Genomic DNA, 26,379 nt, shown 5'->3' on the forward strand with positions numbered 1-26,379 from the left:
AAAACTAATAACAGAGGAAATGGTACGGTGCAGCAGGATGGCAGCTGAGGCAGGATCAGGATCTGAACGTGTCTTCACTGCCTCTGTAAAACGCTGGTGTCAGAATACGAGAGAGCGCTGGAATGGAGGGAGGGAAGTGAAGAAAGAAAACGCCTGAATAAGCCTTGATGGAGGGAAAGAGAGAGTTCAGCTGAGCGAGGCTTCGTTGTCCCTGAAGTACAATGACTGGGCAGCTTTTACAGATGCAAACAAAAATTATACAAGTACATAAAACTCAAACTCAGACCATTACTATTACTGCTGAAATACTATGTGTACTGCTAGCACACGTACTAGTCAATCTTCTGACACTCGTGCTGTTACTGCTGCTGCTAGTATTCGTGAATTTACTGTTAACAATGATTATACTGTGTTTGATGTGGTAGAAATGTCTTCATGTGTGGGGATTATTTGTTAAAGGGGCAGTCCGCTTATGTTGTCTGTGGCTTTAGAGATCGGCACTCCTCAGCCTCACCCACAGTCCTCCTCTTGTTTTGGGATTACTCCTAAATTCCACTGGGCGTGTAACATCCGTGTTCCATCCGTGTTCCATCCGTGATGCATGTGACCGAGCTGATCGCTGCCAGCTTATCTCCACTCTGCTCCACAGAGGACACACGCTGAGTTCATTCTAACAGACGACGCGTCCATCGGCACAGAGCAGATCCGGCCAGACAGGAAGTCAGACACAGGAACAGTGTAGTGAATAGAGTGAACTTTCAAAATAAAATGCCCTCTGCAGGCTCCTGATCGTACATCAACTATAAACGCAATTAAAACAGAAAAGAAAAAATGTTAGCTACAGAGCCTACTTGCCCATTGTACAAGCGCAAATATCAAGGAAAAATGACCAAAGTCAGCAAAGTCTGAGCAAGATAAGAAAATAAGGCAGGCAGAACGCTCTGCTTCTGGAACACACCCCGCGAGGTTTGCAGCCACATGTTGAACAAATTCGTTATGTACGCGATGTCATTGAGACGCGCCCGGTTGAACCAGAAACCTATGGGTGACATCATGGAGACAATGTCCATGTTTCGTACATGTCAATGGAGAGCATGTAAATTTTGCACCTGGTTTTATGGCTGGGGTATGTGTTATATCACCCCTTTGACCACATTCTGTGTGTTCAGAACATCTTCATTCAGTGAATTTCACTGGGCTGCTGCTCACAGCTGCTCAGGCCTCTGGAGAGGTAGCGGTAGATGGGGATGGATAGATGGGGAGAGACGGTGAAATGTACCGTGGAACACTTGTCTCCACCTTCAGTGCAGAGAGCGAACGGGGGGGAATGAGAGAAAGACCTCACGGACCGCTACAGAGCTGAATTATAGATGAGGTCGGAGGAATGGAGGCACTCCACCGGCTTTTCCCATCCTCCCACCTCAATCCACACACACACAAAATCACACTCACTACACCCAAACAGTTTTCTTCACAGGCAGCACGTCTCTCAGAGGCAGCACACGTTCACGCTGCAGCTCCAGCCCTCCACCTCCCAATCTTCATGTTCACCTAAACCCTGCTTCTATCTTAACATACACACAGTGTCACACTCACACATGCACACGCACACACTTTCTGAGGCCCTCACTGCGCCTGCATTATTGAAACCCACTTAGCACGCTGGCTTTCACCTGACATCTGACTCACCGAAGCAGCGACCCATAAGCCCAGAGAAGAAGAGCTGAATTCCCTGATTCTGCTGCAAAAGAGACAAGTGAAGAATATACTGTGATAGCATTAAAGCAGAACAAGACAGGAAGAGCTAGTCTCTGGTGCTGCTGTTGGAAAGAACAGAGAGGAGGAACGACTTTTCATGTTCTGCCGCCGGAGGAATGAGAGAATCCTACCCGGACTCTCAAAAAGCTGGGACGCTGTGAAAAACAGAAATAAAACAGAATGTGATAATCTGCTAATCCTTTTTGACGTATACTCAATTGAAAGCAATACACAAACTATATATTTGATGTTTGACCTCAACTCTATTGATTTTTGTAAATATATGTTTATACTAAATTTGATGCAGCAACACATTTCAAACAAGTTGGGACAGGAGCAACTAAAGACTGGGAAAGATGTGGAACGCTCCAAAAACACCTGTCTGGAACATTCCACAGGTAAACAGGTTCATTGGTAACAGGTGATAGTATCATGATTGGGTATGAGCGTGGGCATCCTCGAAAGGCTCAGGCATTCACAAGCAAGTTTGTGAACACAGGATTATATAAAGTATATTACTGCATGGGCTCAGGGACACTTTGCAGAACCATTGAATGCAGTTCATTTGCAAATGATTGCATTCTGTTTTTCCACAGCGTCCCAACTATTACGGCAAGTAAGAGCTGGATTTCAAACCTACTAATCATGTTTTGAGTCCTTAAAAGCAACAAAATGCCGCAGTAAAGTATTCTCTAAAATGCCAAAACTCAAAATAAATCACCTGACTTTTTGACATTTGAAATTTATTGGCACTTTTGCAACAAGAACAGAGAAGAAGAATCATAATGCTCCCAGGACCAGAAAGACCAGGTGGCATCTATAGACAAGGGACATGTCAAAAACATCACATACATTCAAAAACAACTTACCTCAGTTTGAACCAATACAAGAGGTCCAACGCAGCTTAAAAACCAAAAATCAAGCATATGGCAGGCTTCTATGTGGATCCAGGGAAAGACAGTAATGACATTATAGGCATGAAAGTTGGAAGTGATAGAAACTTTTTTTTAGGATTTGCGCCAAGTGAAGAGCTCTCATTTACACAAATGGGCTGCTGTGTTTCAACATCGTATCTTAGGTAAGTGCTCCCATGAGAACAAATTACAGCTCCAAGATAAAATATGGTCATAAATGCTACAACACACCCTGAAGTCAAGTTTTTGGTTATGATATTTATGGATGTTTTTATCCAACAAATCAACAGAAAACAAGGCGCTAACAAGCCTCCAGTTCGTGTGGTGGCCAAAAAAAAGAAAAAAAAAAAAAAGCCTTTGGTCATATGATGCACTCACTAGAAATGCTATGTGGCATTCATCCAAAAGGAACAGCTCAAAGCATCACAGCTCAACACAAGTAGAAACAGTTGGTCAAAATGAATCAAAAGCCACAAATCAAGCATGGCAGTCGGCCAGGCAAATCCAGGGAAGGACACGTAACATGCGTTACAGACACAGAAGCCAAACAAACTCTCAGCATATAGGTTGCGCTGGGTGAACTGCTTTCACTGGCATGAATTGACTTTTGGATACCTTTTGGGAGCTACAGTAGTCCTAGTTTTGAAGAAATTAACAAAAGCTTTCCAGGCTGACAGTTGGGGCAACATCTGTCAGTGTGCGCCTTGAATCATTTCCTGTTGGCACATTTTCAAAGTACATTCATTTCTTGTGTAACTTCCATAATAGTGCAGGGTTTGTTAACTTTGGTAGGCCTGCAGAGTTCAGCCTGTCCTTTAGCTAGCTATAGCATTATTATAATGCCACAGTAGGAACAGCTTAAGTGCCAGCAAGTGCACAGCGTAGGCTCATGCATATCTTGATTTAATGCAAATGTGGCCACAGAATGGCACAGACACACAGCATGACCGCGAAGTTCATATGAGGTTCCTAAATAACTCAGCAAGGCTTGTCTGCACAGGTGTGTCACAATTGGGGGGGGGGGGGGGGGAATAGAATGAGGAAGTGCAGTATAAATTTTCTGAAGCGGGGGTGCTGGTGACTGCCTGAAGTTTCACTTCTCCAGTGCTTGTTTGCTAATGGAGGGAAGCACCAATGACAAAGTTAGCTGAGCAGCCATTAAGAGCAGGAACGAGAGGCGGAACTGCAGTCAGCGGTGCATGCTGAGAGATTTACTCCAGCAGTGGAAGGATCAGGCCAATAAAACTTTATGGCTGAAGTGTTTTACTCTGAAACTTAACCATATTGGGAAGGAATTCCTGTCCAATGCTCAAGATTTACTAAAAACAGTAAGTTGTTTGTTTTGTTTTTTTTTACATATCCTTTTAGTTTTAATTTCATGGCAGTGTTTGTTTATCAGATTAGGAATTGCACTTTTCAAATGGATTTTGGACAAAACCCTTTAAGAAAAAGTCTGCATGAATGTATGAATGAGATTTTAGGTTTTAGCCCATGCTAAATTAAATACTTGTGGCTGCAGCTGATGATTATCTTGATTGTGGATTACATTATTGTTTAATTAACTGGGTAGTCGTGTTGTCTTGAAGTCAAAAGTAATGAAAAATATCCCACAAATGTATTATGTTGATTGACTAATTGAAAAATGCTTTCAGAGGAGAGGACTGGGAAAAAAAAAAAAAAAAAAAAAAGGATTTTAGCTGTCAGTAATGGTCTGGTTGAAAGACTGAGGAGCGCTGCATCACTGACGTTAAACTAACACATGCTTCCACAATGGCCTCCACTTTATGCATGTACGCATTATCTGCTTGGCAACAGCATTTCCCATTTATTAAACTTTATCTGTCCTGAGATCAGGTGGAGGTGGTGAACATTAAAGAGTTAAATTGTGGCCTCACCTGCCTCAACTCGACACCCTCTATACTGTCCGTTTTGGATTACAGAGCATGCTATTCTCTTTCTGACCCTCTGCATGTAAAGGGATATGACATTATGTGCTGTGGGTGTGCATACATGCACCACTTTTGTGTCCATGTCAAACCAGGTATCATCCATCACCTTCCCATCCCACGCTGATACTCTTCTATTGTCTTTTCTGACAGTAAACCCCGTTAAGACAATGGATTTTTTTTTTCAAATATCCTGTTACCCTTCTGTATTTTAGAATGAGTTCATGTCTCGCTCTGTCCCTCCCAAACAAGAGGTGTCCTGGTAAAGTTTGAGGCTCATTTTGGAGTCGGAGTTGGAGGCTTGTTACACAATTACAAGTTTGTTTCTTTTGTTTCAGGGCCTTAACTAAGGACACTTTGGGCCGAACTTGTGATCGTCTGGTTGCAAGTTGGTCTCGCTAACTGCTGCAAGGTGCTTTGTTTTGTTTGGATATCCCCCCTGGGTGCTTGTTAGGTGAGGTCAACAGACTGGTCAGAGACCGTGGGTGGTGCTGAAAAAGCCGAGAGATGCTTTGTAGTTCAGATGCAAAGCCTTTCCCATGTGGAAAGATGTTTGTGAGTTTTCCTTGTGCTGAGAGAAGAAAGAGGGATTTAGTCTCACAGGGCATCGTCACACGCGTGCACACACACACACAAGCGCACACTGAGCACAGCTTTTTAGAGTTCTTCTAAAACAAAGGCCTTTAAGCACTGTGGAGAGGCAGTGCATCATTTGTCATTCCACCTATGAAACCGTTTAGCTGATGTGGCAAAACTTTTAAAGCCCCAAACCACCAAGTGTGAGATTGTGTGTATTGAAGTGTGTTTGCCTCTGTGCATGTAAACACTTCCATATCTGCACATACAGCGCTGAATATTGAATCACAGTCCTATTCGCCATACACAGTTATGTTTGTGTAACGGGGTGTGGATAGTGTGCTGTGTATACCAGAGCCTTGTGTAGGTTAATGCTGCTGGTAGATACATTTGCCAGTTCATGAGCAAAGTGCCAAAGGTAAGTTGTGTAACTCTGCACAAATGTAGCACATTCATATGACCTGACCTCAATATGAACATGCTAGCATTGTGACTTATTGAAGTGCTACTACAAAGCTTCATGCTACAGTGCTAAACTGCTCGTATAATGTGAAACACTGCACTTGGCAGCCAAGCTTGCTAGCCGGTGTGCTAATAACTTGATTTTTAAAGTGCGCTGGGTCTGAGCCAAACTGTGGTGAACCAACAGCATGAGTGTTCCTGTCCAGACAATAGATGGCAGCACAGAAATAGACACAGGCCTCCCACCCATCATTCCTGCAGCAAACCCAACACAGTCAAAGTCCTCTGGCCTCAAATGTTTCCTGCTGCTCATGATGATTTACAGTAAACAAGGGGAGAAAAGAGGACATGAGAAAAATGGGCAGGAGATGCAAATGAGATGTTAATTAGGTGTTTGTATTATGATTAAACAGTGTGTTTAAAGAGGGTTTGCCCTACAGTATATCATCAATTTTCAGTCTATTTTCCAGGATTTTGGTATTGTTTTCTCTCTTCAAATCAGATTTCTTTTAAATAATCAAAGCACACACTGACGTGGCGTTTTTATTTCAGGTAAGAAATAAAAAGTAAACTTAATGATGCAATTTGCCCCTCATTAAGCGGCGGCCCCCGCACCCAGTCCCACATGACAGCAGACAGAGCCTTCCCTTGTCTGCCAGCCCCAAATTCATGAACCAACCAAGTTCATTGTGAAATTGCTTCAACAGGTCAGCAGTGGTAGCACGCGCACACACACACACACACACACACACACACACACACACACACACACACAGACTGATCAAATTAGGAGCAGTTAACTGGGAGAACTCCTCCTTCTGGCACGTACTCTCTCTCTCTCTCTGGTTGTTTATCACTCTGATCAGCCTACATGTCTCCAAACCAAATGTTTGGGCTGTGCTCGTCAACCAGCAGTCTGAGCTTTTCTGAACTCTCCAGGGGTGCATGTGAAGTCCCAAAACCTTTTAAACATTCCCACAGAGGCAGAGTTGGGGGCGGAGAAAGAAAGGGAGAGTTTTTGTTTGGGGTGGAGAGGAGCGATGTGAAATCTACAAGTAAGATCACAGTGATAAGATAAACAATCAGTGTCGAAGGGGAGAGGAGTTATCTCTCTGCTCTCTGCCTCCTCTGATTTCAGTCTGTCCTCCAATAAAAACTTTCGGTTATATAAACACAGGAACTCAAGCCGAATCACAACTCACAAAAAGTACTTTTCTGAAAATTTCCTCTTCCCTCAATTCAATGCATTCCAGACCTGAACACATGCCCAGTTTTGATTGGCTGGCTTATCGCGTGGAGACGGTTGATGGCGGTTACTCTGGAATAAGTTGGCCAGATTTCAAGGAGTTTATGACACGCTGGTTTGTCCTGAATATACAGGACATAGGAGTAGACCAGAAACAGTTTGTTGATTAATCGATTAATCAACAAAAAGTGATGAATAACTACTCTGATGATTAATTATTTACAAAAATTTTCACTCCTTCCAACTTCTCCAACGTGAATATTTGTTGCTTTTCCTAGTCTTGATGAGATGATAATGAAACTAAATATGCTTGGGTTGGTTGTTGGCATTTTATGGACCAAACGATGATGATTCATTGAGACAATAACAGCCAGATTTGTTGGAATCCTTCATAACAAGAAAGCATAATGCAAATTTGCAAGTTCATCTCTTCAACATACCCCATTTTGGACCTCACACAGATTTATCCCCTCACTACTGGTAGTAGTAGCCTGTTGTACACACAGAACAATAATAGGAGATGTATTTCTAACATATAATCTCACTGTTAGGTTGTTGCCACATTTTCCACAGTTCTCACCCATCAATGGTTTTATCACATTTTGTTATTATTATTGAATTATTTGGGGGTTTTTTTTTTTTTGTTTTTTTTTAGCTTTCACTGTCACTTGAGAGATCTTGATTGTTTATGCTGGATATCAACATGTTACGTCTAACCAGAGTCCCGTTCCGAGAAGCTGGTTTTGGATTTGGAAACCCATTCAGAGCAAAACATTCTGCAGAACGTTTTATTTACACCGGCCCATGTTCCAAATGTGAGGGCCTTCCAAGTTTAACTCAGCATGGGGTTTGATACTGCCCACTCATCATGTATTCGCTGGGTCAATATTTGCTTCAAGAGATTATTCACTGTTAACTGGGCCTCAATTTTCCACATGAAGTTAGAGACCACAAAAAGGTTGGAGACTAGAAAGCCTCCATTACAAACTGGTGCATCTGAAAGACATGGGTGCCCAGGTGGGAGAAGTCCAGTGAAAGATGCTGTTGATTTTCATGATGGCATCAAATGTCATCAAAACTTGACTCATACGAGGGACTAAAAGTGAAAATATTTTGGCTTCTGCTGCACCACTTTTAAAAATCTTTATCCTCTTCCATATCTTCCAACATTGTCGAAGTGCAACACCGAATCTCTGAGTTGTCAGGTTGGTCGGGTTTTTTGCTGAGTTATTGTCAACAGGTTAGTCAGCAATCCAGGCACCTTGGACTTATTCTGTTGCAAATTTAAGCCATTTCCTGTTTTCTCTACCAGAGCTACAGGTATGTGACCTCTGCCTGCTATTTGACTTTTAAAACTCCACCCTGTGCCTTATCTGACAGGCAGCATCGCAAGGGAGAGGAAGGTTGCAACAGTAGACTGACAGCGACTGGTGACTTGAGCACATTGGAATAATTTCTACAATCATGTCTTGGCTCAGAGGTACCTGGGCATCCCTGAATCTTCAGAAAGCACCATGCCTGAAGTTGCTCTGTTTGTAAGTGCTTTTGTATATGGATTGGTGATGGGGTGTGTGGACTGAATAAGTTTAGTGACTTTTGTGGTACATTTCCCCCTTTTGCCATTTCTATGATTTCTCTATATTCAAAATGTTTTCAGTAGTTATGTTCTTCAAAAATTCTAAGCTTTAATGTATGCTTAAAGCTAGCTGATAGTTTGTTACTGAATGACTTCGACATTTTTATTTTATCCTTCCTCTTCTGTAAAAGGCATGTATTTCCTAAAAACGACAAGTCCAGCTGCAGCTCAACTTTCCAGTTATGTTGTGACACTCTACCAACCAAGTGATAAAACCAATATTGATCGACCACCTCTAATTTAATGTGACCATCAATCACCTACCTGGATTTTTCCACCATTTTTGTTTTAACCTGCTAAATCCTTTAAAGTATTGATTCAATTAGTTCGCAATTTGGCATGCAACCCCTTTGAACTCCCATGTTGTTGCATGTCATTTGCCTGCTCTGCACAGTCAACATCACAGTAATACATGCAGACACAAAAGTTGTTTTATAGTTTAGTTTTCAGTCATATATTTCCACCATCTGTCTCATTCAACTAGAGTTTTGCACACTCCTTTCACAGTGATCTTCAATGCTATTGCACTACCTGCTGCTTTGCAAATGCATCCTGCATTAGCATGTTGGCATTTTTGAAGTTTCATGTTCATTCAGATATTGTGTATCAGGGACTGTTTTTATCAGTTTTCTTAACATGTCAACAACATGCAAAGCGAAAGCACCAAATTCAAAACCATATGTTAAACACTTTAAAACCTTGACACGAGTGTCTCAGGACATCCACATACAGTACCTGACAGATCACAGTTTGAATTTGTTGATGTTTCTAGAAGCTGTAAGGTCACACTGATTAATGATGAACAGCCAAAAAGCTCCTACTCTATGCTGAATGCTCCTAAATCATGGCTCTCACACCCTGTCATGCTCCTCTTTGGAACCTCACTCCACTGTAAATCAGTTTAATTTTAGCTAACAACAATGCTGAGAGTATCAGCAACAAGCCTGAACAAAAGGTTATTGAATTAAAACAACATTATCATGGTTCGAGTTACAGAGTTTTTAGACATAAAAGATAATGTAGCTTCCCCGCTGCAGTGAAACCATGGGCAAGACAGACTTTGTCATATTTTCATTAAAGGAATAATATTAATTTGAGCATATTCTTATCTATACCACTCTCTAGTCTTTACAGCTAGAAGACAGTTAGCTTTGTGTTAGCATAAAGACTGGAAACAGAGGAAAATGGGTAGCCTGGCTCTGTGCAAAGGTAAAAAATAAGATAAAATAAATCTGCCCACCAGCATGTCTAAAGCTCAGTATTTAAAATATAACATCACGTTTGACTTACCCGTACAAAAACCAGAGTCTAAAACTGACAGTCGTTAAGCTAATCCAAGCTAACCTTCTCCTGGCTTGAGCTTCATATTTAGCGTAGCTGCAGAGTGGTAGCGCTCTTCCCGTTTAACTCATTCAGCAAATTTTCCAATATTCCTATTCCTTACAGTCTGCTCACCTGTGTTTCTTACCTGTCAAAAAAACTCCTTGATAGCATCACTGGTCAACTCGTCCTCATTCCCAGAGCGTCAAATAGCAACGCTTTGTCACTTCTGTAATATCTGATGCGGACGCACATGGTGCCCTTGAGGGACTGTAAGAGACACACCAGGCTTTTAACCAACTCCAACATAAACCCATCCATGGTAGTATTAGATGCCCAACATGTCCTCATCCCAGCCAGCAAGCCTTTCTAGCACTTGGTTTGGTGAGGTTTTGACACCAAAACTACTTGGTTTCAGTTTGGTTTCAGGAACCCTGGTCTCCTGTGTGCCCCTCTGAGGAGTTGCTCACTCTTTATGCTATGTCACCTTGCTCTGAGCATCTAAGATTGATTCAACTTTAATTATGCTTGGGCTGTTTGGCCCCAATAAGCCTTCCAGGAATTTGAGAACCACTGTCCTAAATCTTTGCATCACAATGGCAGCCTGAAGGAGATTGTGCACCAATCTGTGACTCTTCAAGTCATCCCCAAACCTGACAGGCAGCGTCTGTGCATTTTTGGTGAAAAAGAAAGAAAGCCCCTTCTCCTCCTCGGTCTTGATGGAGAAAGAGAGATGAGTCTTTTATTCACCCCTCGCTTCCGCCTCTTTGTATTTTATGGCGAGCTGTGTGGGAGACAGAGAAGAGTGGAGTGGAGGAGGGAGTGAATGTGAGGGGGAATTGAAGATGACAGATAATGGAGGATTGAAAGAGAGGATGTGGCAGTGGAAGATGAGGTGGCGCAGTGCCTCAGTAATACACCAAACACCACCAGCTTCCACCTCGCCTCCTCTTTCCCTCTGACTTCTTCTTCTTCTTTCCCCCGTCTGCTCCCATCACCTCCTCTTTCGTATCCCCTCCTCTCCTCTCTTCCATGTATGATTGTGTTCACATCAGTGGGGGTATTATGTATGCTTCATTTATATTTTGAAAAATCAGCACAGCATCTCCGTGAGGAGATGGAGCAGTTACACAACACAACACATCTCTATCCGGAGATGGTTGCGTATATCTGGCAGAACTGCAGTATTAGGGCTTGTTGAGTGAAGACACAGGAAGCGTGGGATGGACTTCTTTCCCACAACATGACCTGAAAAGAACATCAGCATCTCATTTAAGACTGCTTACATTTTCTTCTTTGTCCAAGGACACGTTCACATTTTGGGAAAGCAAAAGATTTGAGGAAAGGGTGGCACTAAAGATTATGACGACACCATTAATTGATAACTTGTTATAAATGTATGGTGCTTGTAATCCATTAGTGTCCATTAAAATGAATATGTTGAAACAAGTGATGCAAGTGTCTTGGTGGAGGTATGTTCTCTCTTTGTGCTTTCATGTTACAGGATTTCAGAATGTCCAGAGTCTTCTTCAGGATACTGGGAGGTGCAGTTGTGTCATTGAGATTGTTGTTGTTGTCAGTGTAGTGCAAATGTCTCACCATGTGACTGACTTAACTATCTTGATGTAGAGATTAGTTGTGAATGAAGAACTTCAGGAAATTGGATATTAGCAGAGGCGTGACATGTGACTTCATTTGAACTTAATCTGTTTGACGTGATTTGATATCTTCCCGAAGGTGAAAAACAATGTCATAATCAGTCTGCCCGCAGCCAACCAACAGGCAGAAAATGTGCGATTGGCAGACCAGCAAACCGGCAAATGATAATTTGTTTGAAAGTTTAGAATTTTGGTCTTGACTTGGGACTTGTCAGGACTTGTGATCCTTTGTTTTCAGACTGTAGGGTGTGATCTCACTTTGATTAAAATCTGAACGTATTTGTGATACGCCGTTAACATGCACCTGTTTGAGCCTATGCGTCAGTCTCAGTGTTCTGTTCTGCAGAGCATGAATGTTAAATGATTCATCCTCACAGAGTACTCTCGCTCTCCCTCCTCTCTCCTCATCTCTGCCCTGACATTCGCTCCTCTCGGCTCCAGCTCAGGCCTCGTCATTTCTCTCCTCCCTCCACTGGGCCACTTCTCTCCATCCTACCACCTCCCCTCCTCTGCTCCATCTTCAGCTGATCGTCACTCCTCCATTGCCCTTCTTAACACTCCTTTTCCCTTTCCTCTTCTTGTTTCATGTCCAGTAGTTGGCACCTTGGGGGGTGGGGGTGCTAAAGAAGCTATTTCAGATTCATGCGATGCATTGCTGGCAGGTCACTGGCACAGTTGGCTTGTTTCCCCCATCCTATCTCAATGTTTTGTTTTTCATTTCCCCTGCACATTGTATGCTTAATGTGTTCAGATGCCCAACATTTTTTTTAAAATGGATTAGAGTGCAATAAGAAATCTTGCTGCGTAAGCATCGAGTGTCCCCGTCCCTTGACCGGACTGGCAGTGCCTGGCTATAAACAAAATCCCACTGAAAAGACAGACGCTCTACGTAAGACAGTTTTTATTGTAACGGAGAAAAATGAAGGTGAAATGGATCAGACAGATGTGCACAAACAGGACTAGATAAGAATTATCTGTAACTGGTCTCTTTATAAGGAATACATTCTCATTCTCATCTGTCTCTTATCTCTCTCGTCATCCACATTTTTTAGTCCCCTGCAGGAAGCTGAAAGTCGGTATAAATGATGATGCAGTGACTCTTCTCTCGGTTCACTTGTTTCTCCTCTCATTACTTCTTTCCTGTATCTTCCTTAATAAAAAGCTGCGATGGGATGGAAAGTAAATCAAATCATTTAATCAACATGATCATCACCATAAATTACACTGTGTACAGCTCACTGGGCAGAGCCAGGCAAAAGCACTGCCACAGACAGGCCTTTGATTCTCAGTGATTTCTCAGCGTTAATCAGAGTAAATAAATCTGCCCTTTTACACGTTTGAGTTCAAACCTGAATTAACTACTTGTGCAATATTTGCTCTCGTTTTAACCCTGTTTTGGTCTCCACCTGCTACTGGGGGAAATATCTGGCTCTTTAGCTCCTAAATGTTCACCAGTTGGTGGTGGGCAGGTAGCATCCCCTGGGTTTATCACCTATGTATGGAAATTACCCTGACAAGAGTGAAACAAGGTAGTGAAGTTGTAGGTTGTAAAAGTAAAGCGGTGAGAGGAAAGACGCCATAAAAGGTAATGCTATACTAACAGAAGAGCTGATGGGATCTGTAATCTGACCATTGACGATGAAAATACACTTGTTTCACCGTCCAACTGACAATCCAAGCTCATGTCAGATCATCCATTTTCACATCAAGCTAACACTATTATCCATTTCTAAAGAACAAAGAGCCTGGATCCTTAAGATCCTTTGCATCTAAAAATCAATTAAAACCTTCATAGTCCCAAACTCTTTACTCCTCCTCAACCACTTTCTTCTAATGAGAGGAGAAAACAATTAGCAGACTCATTGGGAAAATGGTGAATATAGTTGCACATAGTTGGCCCCATGCACTTGAGGCTAACACTTTCCTCCAGCTATCTGAACTATTGCTCTTACCAAAGCCAAGGGCTGGCTTTGATAAGAGAATTTTTGGGGACTTTTTAACAAGCCCGAGGCCATTATTTTTAAGTTAATTGTGGTTTGCCCACAGAGGTGCAGATGGGAATAAAAAGCTTATTCCAAAACGGAAATTGTTTTCTGTTATTAGTCAGACTCAGGTTTCTTCATGTCCTCCTTCCTCTGTTTCCAGGATGAAAATGCGGCGGCACAGGGTGTTCTTGCTGTGCACGGTGGGCCTGTGCGTCATCTCCTTCCTCCACTACTACAAGGCCCTCCACTACGTCTCCCTGCTGCGTGAGCTCTCCGCCCCCTATCCCAACATCAAGTCCTTCATCATGGTCACCGGCTTCTTCTGGAGAGAGAAGGGTGTGACCGCCACTCCGTTCAGCCCCGCCTCCCCTGAAGAGGCCCCTCCCCTACCCGTTCTCCATCAGTTGGACAACAAAGCTAGAGCCATGGCGGGTGCTGTTGGGGGAGGAGGAAGGGGAGGGGGTGGAGGAGGAGGAGGAGGGATGGGTCAGGGGATTGGGGGTGTCATGGTTGAAGGTGCTGGAATCATTAGCAACGTGGGGCTGGAGATGAGGTTGAGGGAGGAGCCGGCGCCCCCTCACCCGTGGGAGAAACCAGAGGAGAACCAGCGGGGAGACACTCCGAATGAGGTGAGATTAGTACCTCTTTTCTATAACATTATGTATATTAAGTAACCAGAAAAAGTGCAACACAACAACCTTGCAATAGCTTCTATAATTTCTTACATTAGATAGATTAGAGAGCTTCAAGGCCAAATTGGTCTTTTTGTCAGGTGTAGAGGAGGTGCTCTGCACCTGACGCTCCCTCACTGTTGAACAAGGATTCCTCCGAAAAGCCAATTTTGTCTCAAAACATTGTGGGTTTTTTTCCGATGTAATAAAAAAAGCAATTTTACATGTGGCCTTGTGCAGTGCTGGGGGTCCTCTGTGGGAGGCAGAAATAAATCAAAATTACAGTTTTTGGACTCAGCTCCAAGAAAGATGTGATTGTGTTTTGCACACTGATCAGTTGTCATCAGTTTTTCATTGCATGTGCATACCTAACAACATGCTATTTTAATGAGTTCTCTCTTCAGGATGAAACATTTTAGATTGAAAAAATATTAACATTACACACACCAAAGGACACATTGTCGGTATCACCTTATACATTTCACAAAGTTTGTATTTTCTACAAGGCTGTTTTGTTGTTTTGCATTGCAGTGCATGCAGGGTTTCTGTCACTCAGCCTATGAATTCTGAATTATCCTGAAAGAGCTCAGACTGGCTGAAGTTGTTTAACTAGAACGAAGCAAGATCATGTCACAGTTTTATATGTGATGTAAATGCAAATAAAAATGCAATAAAAAAACTGTATATAGCAAGACTGGATAAACAGTGGAATTGGAGATAAATTCTAAAACTAAGGATTAATAGTATGATAAGATGATGCCTTGACCTGCAAAGAAGCTCTCTGTTAAACGTCAGTGCTTTTGCCACATGGAGATGTTTTATCTGCACAAAGCTCAAGTGGATGATGGGTTGAAGTTGCCCAGTACTCACATCAAGACACAATGATTTAGTGGAGGCAAAATAATATTCATATCATAGTATCAATTAAAAAAAAAAAAAAAGGACATAAAGCACCCTCAGTCTCTGAAGAATGAAGAACACTCATGGACCTGAAGTTCAGTTCTTGTGTCAAATGTGTGTAATTATTTCCTTGTGCACAGATTGACTATTTTTATTATCGCTTACTGCAACTCATCTGCCACCCGCAGGAGCAAAATAATCTTTCACTTCATGAACTTTGTCAAATGTGTCATTTTATTGAAGGAATCTTTGTTTGCTGTGGAAAACGATTAACTACAAATTAGTATTGATGGAGCACAGTGGGTAAAAAAGCAATTAAGATATAGTTTCATCAGTATGCATTTTAGAATGACAGGAAACAATGTAAACAAGACATGAAGTGTAATAAACAGTGTTTGCTTTGAGGCAAGATATTTTCACAAGCCTCTCGAGGTAATTCTAATGTGATTACCTCACACATTTTTGATCTCGTTCCTTCTTTCATCGTATCCTGCTATCATTCTGTTTTAGCGCTGTGTTTATATCGTGCTGCCCTCATTTGTTTTATCACTTTGCAAATAGTCTCCGACATTCTGCAAGTTCCCACGTCCATGTTCCGCGAGCCTTTGAGGCACAGGGAAACCGCTCTGTAATCACTTGTCAGAGGTCGGATGATAATGATGTAATGCCTCTACTCAATGCTAAACCTGTTTGTCAAGGAGTGAATGCTTTCATACTGGAGTTGTAATGATATGGTGCATTGTTGTTGGAATTTCTAAACATTATCTGCAGACTTACTTGAACTAATTTCATTCATTACATGTTACATATACGTTGCCTCAAGTAACATCTAGACATGTAGATCCTACAGTCTTAAAGATACAGTAGAACCTAACAATCGTACCAGTTTCTCAAAGGTCCACTGTACATTCATATGCACTTTTAGACAATCACAAAGACGAGCTTTGGCTCAGGCCTTGCTGTAGTAAATACAGGCAAAATTATTTGCAGGAAGAGCTGTAACTTAGTAGGAGTAATCAGAACAAAGGGAAAGTATGCATTATTACCCTGAATGTAATGTTTAAACCTGATAATTCACCTCACTTTAAATTCTGTTCCCTTTAGCTGTTGATAGATGTTTGTATTTGAAGGTGAAGTCTGTGTTCTTTCTTCTCACACATTGAAGGACTTGTGCACATGTTGCATTGTACACAGTAAACATGTTTTGAACAGAGCTACTCAGAGTTTAGTGGAATACTCGGGATGTGATCTCACCAGTACTTAAAATCACTCCCGACAAGTCATGAACTTGGATCTCCTTCAGTCGTCAGACTAAGCATTTTGATATAAACCAGAGAAATGTGTGCTGTCTCCAGCCTTTGTCTGTTGATCCACAAAGACATGGAACTGCAGTTCTTCCTTTGTTTGGTTACATCAATGTTGAAATTGGTCTCAAGGTATCAAGAGCATGTCTCAGAGCACGCAATTTGTACAAGAACAGCATCATGTAAACTTTTGTTCAATAAGAACTTTTATATGAACCTTTAGAAGTCAGTCTTTGGAGTTTCAATGTCTCAGTTCATATACAGATGTTTTTTGAAATTGCGAACAATAGTAGAAAATGCTGCATCCATTAAAAAGTGCACTGGATGGTAGTATAGCTATTCAAACTATTAGTGCAACTATTCCAGTGCAGGTTTCAAAGTTTGTACAGCTCAAAGCTCAAATTTCAAGTTTTTCTTTTTACAATTAAGTTAATTGATATCAATAAAATGTGTGTTGCCGCTGGCATTTATTTTAAATGGAAGTTTCCTTAATCAACTTCTCCTTTGTCTTTCTTTCCAGGACAGAGCTGAAGATCACCTAAGGTCGCGGAACCCCAGCCACCCCGCCGAAGCCTCCAGGCTTGACCTCGCAGAGGTGCCATCGGTTGGAAAAGAGCACCTGCAGGTGTTACACCAGGAGAAATTACCAGACCACGTAGAAGCCATGGGAGACCTCCACACTCGCACCTACCAGCTTCAAGATGACAAAACCCCTTACTTTGTCCGAACCAAAGCTGGAGCCCTTTGCTTCAGGCAGGGGACGGAAGTGGCCACCCCAAAGGAGTACTCTGGGAAATCAGGGGGGTCTGTAGCCAATGGAGCCGGGGAAGGTTCTCGAGCTGGGACTGTTGGGCAACGGAAACCTCTGGAAGTCCAGCAGCAGCCCTCTATAGCTCCAAGAGCCAAGGCCAGGACCAGGGGCAACGGGAAGCGTCTGGTCAAGTGTGTGTGTCGGCCAGGATGGCACGGACCTTACTGTGGGGTTCCCACCATGGTGTACCACTCCAATTTGCCTACCAAGGAGCGGCTGACGCCCAGAGAGACCCCGCGGAGGGTCATCAACGCCATCAACGTTAACCACGAGTTTGACCTGTTGCATGTACGCTTTCATGAGCTCGCCCAAGCCGTTGATCTGTTCATCATTTGTGAATCAAACTTTACTGCCTATGGAGAGAAACGGCCTCTGAGGTAAGAGATTATAGAAGCCACGCCCTTAAAGTGAAGGTGTATTTAAACAAGATGTGTATTCCTCAACTGAGCTGCTGTGTGGCCATCAGATGACTCTTTGTGCCTGACAGTATATCACTGTAAAATGGCACCTATGCTCGGCAAATTTTAAGATGGATTAAAGAAGTAAAAGAGTATGACACAATGATGGGTCTTGTAGCACAGCACAGTTATGAGAGCAGTGCTTGATTACAGATACTGTATATCTTAAAACCTTGGTCATGTCATCAAGTCATAGTTTAAAGGGATTTATTTGAGGTCGCTGGAGAAGCTCCATTCATGCTCTGTTTTCATATTCATAAGTTTTTGCTAAATTGTGACACTGGTGATGCATTGAGTGGTTACCATTTACAGCTTACAATCTTTGTTTACAGCCAACCTTCATGCTTCTTGAGTATCAGTGTGCTGAATAAAAATTACAGTGAAGTTCCTTTGGCAACAACATGAAATGCCTCGGGAGCAATTTTACAGCAGATTATGACAAGAGCGACATGATTGACTCTGCGTGCAGCCTTGAAGGGAGAGATTGGTGTGTTCAATCATAGGATGTGACACTGCATGAAAGCGGCTACATTCAGTGAACAATCTCTTTTGCTATGCATTTCAACAGGTTAATTGAGTTGTTTGGTGTATGGACAGTGGGTTTTCTTACTGAAAGGCGTCATTTGTCAAACAGGGACCTTTGGTGCTTGTTCTTTATCTGTGCTGCAACATTTCACAAATCATAATGCACTTTACACAGTTTGGATGCATTCTTCTTAATGTTTTTTGGCATTGGTTTCCATTCTGTTCTGTACAGTATAAAAATGAATAACCAGGCTCTTGAAACTTGTATGGATTCTTAGTCATGAATCGTACATTTCCATTTCCTTCAGACTGAAACTCGGCACAAATATGGATTGCATTGACCGCATGCTCTTGCAGTACCTTTGCGGATGTGCTAGTAAAGCATGAGATACAAACAAAACGGGGACATGGTCATCAAAATATTGCATTGTTGTGTCACTTGTGGCAAAAAAAACTCTGCAGGGTAACTTTAAAATGAAGACTGATTTTAAAATTCTGCACAAAGGAATGACTATCTAACCTTGAAAAGAAATGTCTTAATGCACATTGTGATGGGTTACACTCGAGCCAAGATTAAGCCCCAGCAAGATTTGAGAGTCTACTAACTGTAATATACCATGTAGACAGAATGGAAATGAATGGCTACCTGGAATGGTGGGCAAAATACATCCAAAGATCTAAACACAACAACACTGGAAGCTAGTTAGCTGTGGTGTGATGTGTGCTATACAACAACACACAAGTTCATTGTACTTTAATTTTCTTTTGGTGAGAGAATCCGCTAAATGACATCTGCAATTTCCACAGTTTCCTGCGGCTCCTCCTCAATGGTACGTACGACTACATACGTCACAAGATCCTGTACGTGTTCTTGGACCACTTCCCAGAGGGGGGTCGGCAGGACGGCTGGATCGCTGATGACTACTTGCGTACCTTCCTGACAAACAACGGCATGGCCAGGGTGATGGGGCAAAGATTGGATGACGTCTTCGTCATCAACGACGCTGATGAAATCCCAGCACATGAGGGCCTCCTTTTCCTCAAGCTGTTTGATGGCTGGACAGAGCCTTTTGCCATCCACATGCGAAAGGTAGCAGCAATATGGAGCTTGTGCGCATGGAAGACTGTGGGATGAGTGTATCATGCATGATATTGATCCAAGCGGCTTTCTTCACTCAAGTGAACAATATCTATCTATAATTCTTGTGTCTTCTCTCCCCACATCCAGTCACTGTATGGATTTTTCTGGAAGCAGTTTGGCTCTCTAGAAGTGGTGTCCGGCTGCACGGTGGGGATGCTCCGCGACGTCTATGATGGCGACGGTATCAAGCTCCGCCGTCGTGAATACTACACCATGTCAGGCTTCCGTAAGTACGAGAACGACACAGGCCACATCCTGGTGCAGTGGTCGGTGGGCAGTCCCTTCCACTTCGCCGGGTGGCACTGCTCCTGGTGCTTCACGCCCGAGGGGATCTACTTCAAGCTGGTGTCGGCGCAGAACGGAGACTTCCCGCGGTGGGGCGACTATGAGGACAAGCGTGACCTCAACTACATCCGCGATCTGATCAGGACCGGGGGCTGGTTCGATGGCTCCCTGCAGGAATATCCACCTGTGGACCCCAAAGAGCACATGTACGCCCCCAAGTACATGCTGGAGCACTATGACAGGTACCGCTACCTCCTGGAGAACCCTTACAGCAAAGTGTCCAGACTGAATGAGGGATAGGAGTTCAGCGAGGAAAAGATGAGTGAAATAACTAGTAGGGTCTGAGTGGAGGCCTCAGCACTGAGTTTTGGGGGGCAGAACGGTACTGATGAACTACATCTCTCATTGGAGTGAGACTACATGTATCTCCACCAGGCAGCACTGATGTTGCAGGGATTTGAAATCTCTTAAAAAAAATATTACTTTGGGGTCAAAAAAGGGAACACTGAATCACATCCACCATGGCTTTTATGGAGAGATCATAGAGAGGATACAACCACTGGATGAACAAAATCATAGATTTCCTCATTCCTCCCTTTTTTTTGGAGGGGGAGCCAAGCTATCTCTCTTTTTGTCACCCCGCCCCTGTCCTCGTTTTCATCACCCGAGCCAATACGCCTGCTGAGAGCAAAGGGCCGCTTCGAAGTAAAGAGACGGGTGTTTCACAGCCGTCTGAAACCTGTGGAGAACAGACACTTGGAAGTGAAGGATGGTTTTTTGTTTCTGTCTGTGTTTACTAAAGTTTACGGACTGATGTTCCCACTTCACTCTCCACCTTCAGATGTCTTCCTGTCATATTTGGTGACCTCCTTCCAGAGACAGACATGCATTCAGATATCATCTTATTCTATGGGTCTCAGTAGAAAATTATAAATCCTATTTAAACCCCACAGGAGTACCCACTGCCAAATGAAAAGGAATGACTCCAGGGTGTTTCAGCTCATTCATGTACTCACATTCATCACACGCACCTTAGACCTGTATGTGTGTCCTGTCTTTGTATCATCCTCCGAGGTTTTGGGCTGTGAAGGGGGGACGAGATCAGTGAGAGAAACAAAGAATGAGAGAGAATCATCAGGGGGGACGGGGGGGAAAAAAAGACAGCGAGATGGGAAAACAGTGCAAGCGAGACAGAAGGCAGGAAAGAGCGGAGAATAATGAGGGAGGAAGAGAGCGGTGATGGAAAGGAAAGAAAAGGAGGCTCTTTGGACGTTCCTTTTCCCTAAGCGTCTGCTGATGCACGAGTGTTGCAGAGATGAGTGTGCAGAATATGTGTGTGTGTCCCTCAGTGCTTGCAGACAGTCCTGAATAAATCATGCTCAGTCGATGGCATCAGATGAAACTCGCCGTTATTGTTTGTCCGATGAGAACAATCGAGACCAGTTGGGGAAACATTACCCTTCAGTTTTGTGTCTCTGTCTATCCAGCAGCTGAGATGACTTTGTTTCCTTGGAAACTAAAGTATGTGAAAAGGAGACGGGATGGGTGGTGTTAGGATGCGTGGGTGGGTTCACATCGGGTGATCAGACGAGGTCAACACTGACTGTAGGTCCCCTCGGTTAAATATTCCTCTTTCTCCGCTGCTGTCAATCACCCACTCTCTGAAAATGACTCGTCCAGGCTTTTTCTGTCCGTCTCTTGTCCTCTTTCTGTCTCTTTTTATGCCACTAAGTGTCTGTTTTCTTCTTTCTCCGGTGTGGGTTTCCTCTTAATCCTCATTAACCGGCATATTTTTTTCTCTCTTCAATTGAATTGTATCCTCTCTCTTTTGTCCAAATGTTAAAATCTTCAACTCTTCCTCAAACTTTCCTTCATACCCCCCCCCCCCCCCACACACACACACACACACACACACTCACTCTCACACTCCCACACTCCCTTTTGGGTGTGTATCCGTTTCCTCTTAATCCTTAGAGGTGTATTTATCTTCTCTCTGCCTCGTTTCTCTGCGCTTGTCTCGACAGGACAGGACAGGGCAGCCATTACCGTCCCTGTGCCCACAGATCATTGTCATCTGAACATTGAGGCATGACCGCTCATGCCTGTTGCCTTCTCACTACATCCCCCACCCCAAATTGGTTGGCAGAAATTAGTGATGTTGTGGACAGTTTGGCGAGCGTGCTTTTCTCTGTGGGTGCGTCTCATGTGGGCTGAGGCCAGGTGGGTTACGTTTTTGTCGAGAACAAGGGCATCATGGCAGCAGTTAAGGAAAGAAGGGAGCTAAACATGCACCAGAGAGGCACCAGTCAAAACAAGTAAACTCATTGATTTTTCCCTTAATTGTAGATTGACTGCATCCACCATCTGCTCCTTCAACGCCTGTCTGAGCTTTACAGATAGCACTTACCTCAGTTTCAGGCTCGAAGCTGTTTCAATGTGAACAGCTCCTCAGCAGGAGTAAAAAGTTTTGAGGGAGTAAACTTGATAAGTCGCCGAAGGGTGACGATAGGACTGAGAATATGTTCAAACCTGGAGAAATAAGGTTGATGTTGTAGCTTTATTTTCTCTCAGAATCGAGACGCAGAACGTCTGAATACAGAATGCCTCGAATGCTCTTCTTTTCCACCTGTTTCACCTCATTCAAAGTGTCCTTGAGGGAGACGCTAAACTACAACCTCCTTACTTATCATTCCGTCCCTTTGCACAATCTCAGCGAAAACACATGAGGAAAGCCTCTGCTTAATGACGAAATCGGTAAGATTTGCAAAATTTGTGTGAGCATTTCTGTTTATCAGTCCATCACCCTGCTGGCTCTTCACGGCTGTGAGCTCATAGCAGGAAAAGCAGATTAGCCAACAGGCCTCTGACAGTTGTGTCGGGTCTGTGCCGCTGCCTCCATGGCAGCGCGGTCTGCGGTGGCAGCTGTTAGGGGTTTGGTGCTGGTGTTTAGAGCCAAACTCCCATCCAGCTCCGGAGGGGCTGCAGAGGAACGAGCTTTAAATAGGACTTGACGTGAGGCGACAGAGGAGACGACAATAATGCTGGATGTGATGCTTTTCCATCCCAAATTAGATTTTCTGCCTTTTGAAAAAGTAGGGACTCGTAATGATTGATGGAACAAAGACAAACAGATGATGAAATTTAAAGGGAAGCAGGCTAACACTTTAACAGAGTGGCTCCTTTGTGTTTTAGAAATGTTAAATCATGAATTATCTGAAATGGATGGTTGTGCAAATCAATTTGTTTTGTTTTTTGTGTCGAAACTATGGAATTAAAACATTTCTTCAGCACACCCACTCTACTTTCTTAGCTTTTCTAGCAAAAATAGCATTGATGGCTGTTTTCTGGCATCACCAGTGAAGATGAAACTGACCAAAGTATCTAATTTGATGGTACAAAAAAGCAAACAAACCTCCTCTGGCTTCAAGACCTCAGACCACGACCATGTGCATCCTCACTCTGTCTGTTTGCTGATAAGTAAGCTCATCCTCTCAAATACACGCTGCCAAATGCCAAAAAACCAAGATGTTTGTGTTTCATAGCTAAACGTCATCTCAGAAATGCGACCACAGGGGTGTTCGTTCAGTCCCACCCAGGGTTGGGGTGTGTGTTTAAGTTCTGCCAAGAAGCATTTAAGCAGAGTTAACTCCCAACTCTCAGCCTGCTGCAATCAGGCTGCACATCTGGAGAACAGTGTGTATGTGTGTGTGTTGCACATGTGCCTGTATGCTGTGCACTTTTACAGTCAATTGTGTGTGTGTGTGTGTGTTAGACAGAGTGACTCATGCCAGATAAGGGCGTCTGGCCTGCCGAAAGAAAAGCCAGGGTTACTTCAGCCTGCCTGTTGCCCCCGTTATCGCCATGACAACAATCCTCTTGATGAATTCTTGAGATCCCTAACAGCCTGAGGTCATCAACCAAGGTAACAGACCAATAGGATTAGAGGTGAGGGAGAGCAGGGGGAGGACGGTCGGAGAAACCGGAGAAATCACAGAACTGTTTCGACTAAATTCTCCTTAGAAAACCTGACCTGGGTGAAAAATGCTCTCGCTGCTTCACTGAATGTCAGAGCTCTGCAGACCTGAGAATAGTGGCACACATAATAATCCTGTTCCCAGTGACAGCCTTATTGGATGAAGCGTGATTATGACACACGGAGAGGAGGGAGGTAATAAACCTGACCGAACGGCTTTGATTTTTCACTTTGATGAGGGAAAAGTCATCGCCGAGATGAAAATGAAAACCGTCCAAATGAAAGGAGCAGCTCATCATCCCCGTAAAAGGAAATCTATAAGCCAGTGACAGTTAAAGTGAAAACGAGGCTGAGATGTTGACCGATTGAAACAGTGTGCGCGCTGCCTCATTGGGCTAATAATGGATTGAAAGTGTTTGATATCCAAGAAGGAGGGACTCTGTCTTGCTGAGGGATAGTTTGGTGGATTGTAGCCACTCAGCAGACGTCATAGCACTTAAACAAATGCGTGACATTTACGCTACTGGACTCTCTGACTAATCGCAGCACCCGCCCGGTGCGTGCTGTCATTTTTGCTCCATCAGAAAATCAATAACGCAATAACATCTAGAAAAGAATATAGCTGCAGCCTATAATCACAATATACCTTAAGGGCGTTACAGCTTAATTAAAGCAGATTCAACAATTTTGCAGGAGTGTCAAACATTTTACCAAAGAAAAAGGTTTTCATGAGCTCTGTGCCAACAAATAATCTGCAGTGAACGTGGCCGCTTGTTTCAGGTAAATGGAACAGAGCAAATAGATCAACTGTAAAATGCAAAACTGCGAACGAGGTGGAGCGATTCCACTGAATGTTTGGAGGTGCGTCGCGAGGAAACAGCTCGGCGCCGTCTTTATTTTCCTTTCACTTTTGATATTAGCTACAGGAAACAAACGTGGGCCCACTTGGAAGGTAAATGTTTGGCTGGTCTAAATCGAGGGTGTGAGCGCTGTCAGTGTTTTCTGAAGAAACATGTCCATTGTTCCGTGTGTGCATGTCTGCTACAGCACACTTCATTGTATCAGCCACTTTATGTACTTAACTGTTACATATCAGCCAGTCAGGATGTTCTTCCCTGACCTTCATGTAGTGTAACATACTTTCTTAAAATGGCCAATTTGTACAATGATCAAAACGTACATGATTTATGTACCTAAAGGTTTCAAGTGATGATTTAGCACTAAGGAACAATGGTCAAAGTTGCTGCAGCAGAGGTCGAGCTATTGTATCGTATCGTATAAAGACTTGATCCTACATTTCCCACAAGCTGATGTAAACTAGTAAACTGACGTGTATAAAATTGGTGAAGCGCCCCTTTGAGTTATCCCGAGATGGGATAACTTTGAAGAGTCACAAAAATGAGAAACATCGGTCTAAAATGATCACTATCAGCCTTCCAGACCCCCATTATTAGTCCACACACTAACCATCAACACATGTTCTCTAGCATTCAGCACGTGTGTGTATCCTGGACAGATGTGTGTCTCCAGGGCTGTGTTGCCCCACCACCAAAATCACCCCCCCATCTGTTGTTGTTCTTGCGCAGCGGCTGCCTGCCTGTCTATGGGGCTAACGTGCCTTCACGGCTCTGGCCTCCCGCCAGCCCTGTGGCTTCCACCGATTGATCTTTTCCAAGAAACATTAGTGGCAAGCAGGCCAGATATCAAGGAGGAGGATGTGTGGGTGCGGAGAAGAGAGGGTCATTTCGCTAGAGTCTCTTTTTGGCTTTGTTGTTGAAATCTGGGATGTGCAGGAACCTTTAGAGCGTGTGAAAAAGTGTGTCAAGAAAAGACTTTTTCGTAAGTTTTTTCATAAATTCGTAGCTTATAACTGTGAAGAAAGATCTTCATCAACAGAGCATTAAATCAAATTGAGAAATTAAGTTCTTGAAAGTGGGATTTTGAAATGGGAACCAGCACACGCCTCCCGTCAGAGCACAGAACTGCCACTGTTGTCATCTTGGCTGTAAACATGTTGTTATTCTCTTCGTGTAAGCAATGGAAAGTATTCACATTCCACAAGCTGAGCGATCACATTAGCTCCGACAGCTGCAACGATGTGTCAGCACTGATTGGAAAGCACTCGGGGTTGCTAACCACAAGCATTGCCCAAAACAAGTGCAAGTATTTAACCTACTTTTGTGGGCTTAGTTGGACTTCAGGACTGCATTTGTTAGTATTAGACTGAAACCTACAAATAATATTATAGGGCTCAGTTCACCCAAATTTCAACACACTCCCCTTGAGTATTCAGATTTGGTTTTAGTTGCACAGATTTTGTTATAACCATCATTTCTGCTGCCCTAAATGACATAGATAAATGGAATTTCGCTTATGGTGCTTACAGCATTTTCCTTGGAGTTACTTTCTGCCAAAGAAATAGTCTCTATGAAGATTGTTGACCGCATTTTCTGCAGGTTACTCACAGTAACAGAGACACTGTTCCTGGAAAGAGATGTTGCTGTTGACTTTTTCATTTTTCAAAGACCACAAAAGACTCATTTCACTTTAAGCATGTTACCATTGTACTGGGATGGAGGCAAATATCTCAAATCTTGGCCAAATCAAACCGAAACTATCTGCGTGGCCAGATACCAGCAGAGGTAAGTGAGAACGTTTGGATGAGCCGACACTTTACAACAATAAAGAAAAAGTGCTGGTGAACAACCGGAAGCCTCACAGTGTTGAATTCTACTAAAACCTTCCTTTTGTTCGTGCCTCTTTTTAATGAGTAAATCAATTGGGCGCGGACCAGTTCTGTTCAGTGAAGC

General features: G+C 43.2%; 1 protein-coding gene across 5 annotated transcripts in view; it reads left to right on the plus strand.

Annotated features, from left to right (window-relative positions):
* mgat3b (beta-1,4-mannosyl-glycoprotein 4-beta-N-acetylglucosaminyltransferase b) overlaps positions 1-24,797 on the plus strand; it is a 69,836-nt gene extending 45,039 nt beyond the window's left edge. For 3 of the 5 annotated variants that reach the window (XM_076729645.1, XM_076729646.1, XM_076729647.1), the window contains exons 2-5: positions 13,662-14,130; positions 16,897-17,564; positions 18,978-19,260; positions 19,399-24,797. In XM_076729645.1, coding sequence (XP_076585760.1) covers positions 13,662-14,130; positions 16,897-17,564; positions 18,978-19,260; positions 19,399-19,896 — 1,918 coding nt within the window. In that variant the 3' untranslated portion in view covers positions 19,897-24,797. Of the gene's footprint in view, positions 1-3,756; positions 4,001-8,282; positions 8,438-13,661; positions 14,131-16,896; positions 17,565-18,977; positions 19,261-19,398 lie in introns of those variants that run through there. The other 2 variants (XM_076729644.1, XM_076729648.1) reach the window with 2 other exon arrangements.
* Positions 24,798-26,379: the final 1,582 nt, after the last annotated feature.

The sequence above is a fragment of the Chaetodon auriga genome, chromosome 4 (genome assembly GCF_051107435.1).
Source record: "Chaetodon auriga isolate fChaAug3 chromosome 4, fChaAug3.hap1, whole genome shotgun sequence".
In the NCBI taxonomy this organism is placed as follows: domain Eukaryota; kingdom Metazoa; phylum Chordata; class Actinopteri; order Chaetodontiformes; family Chaetodontidae; genus Chaetodon; species Chaetodon auriga.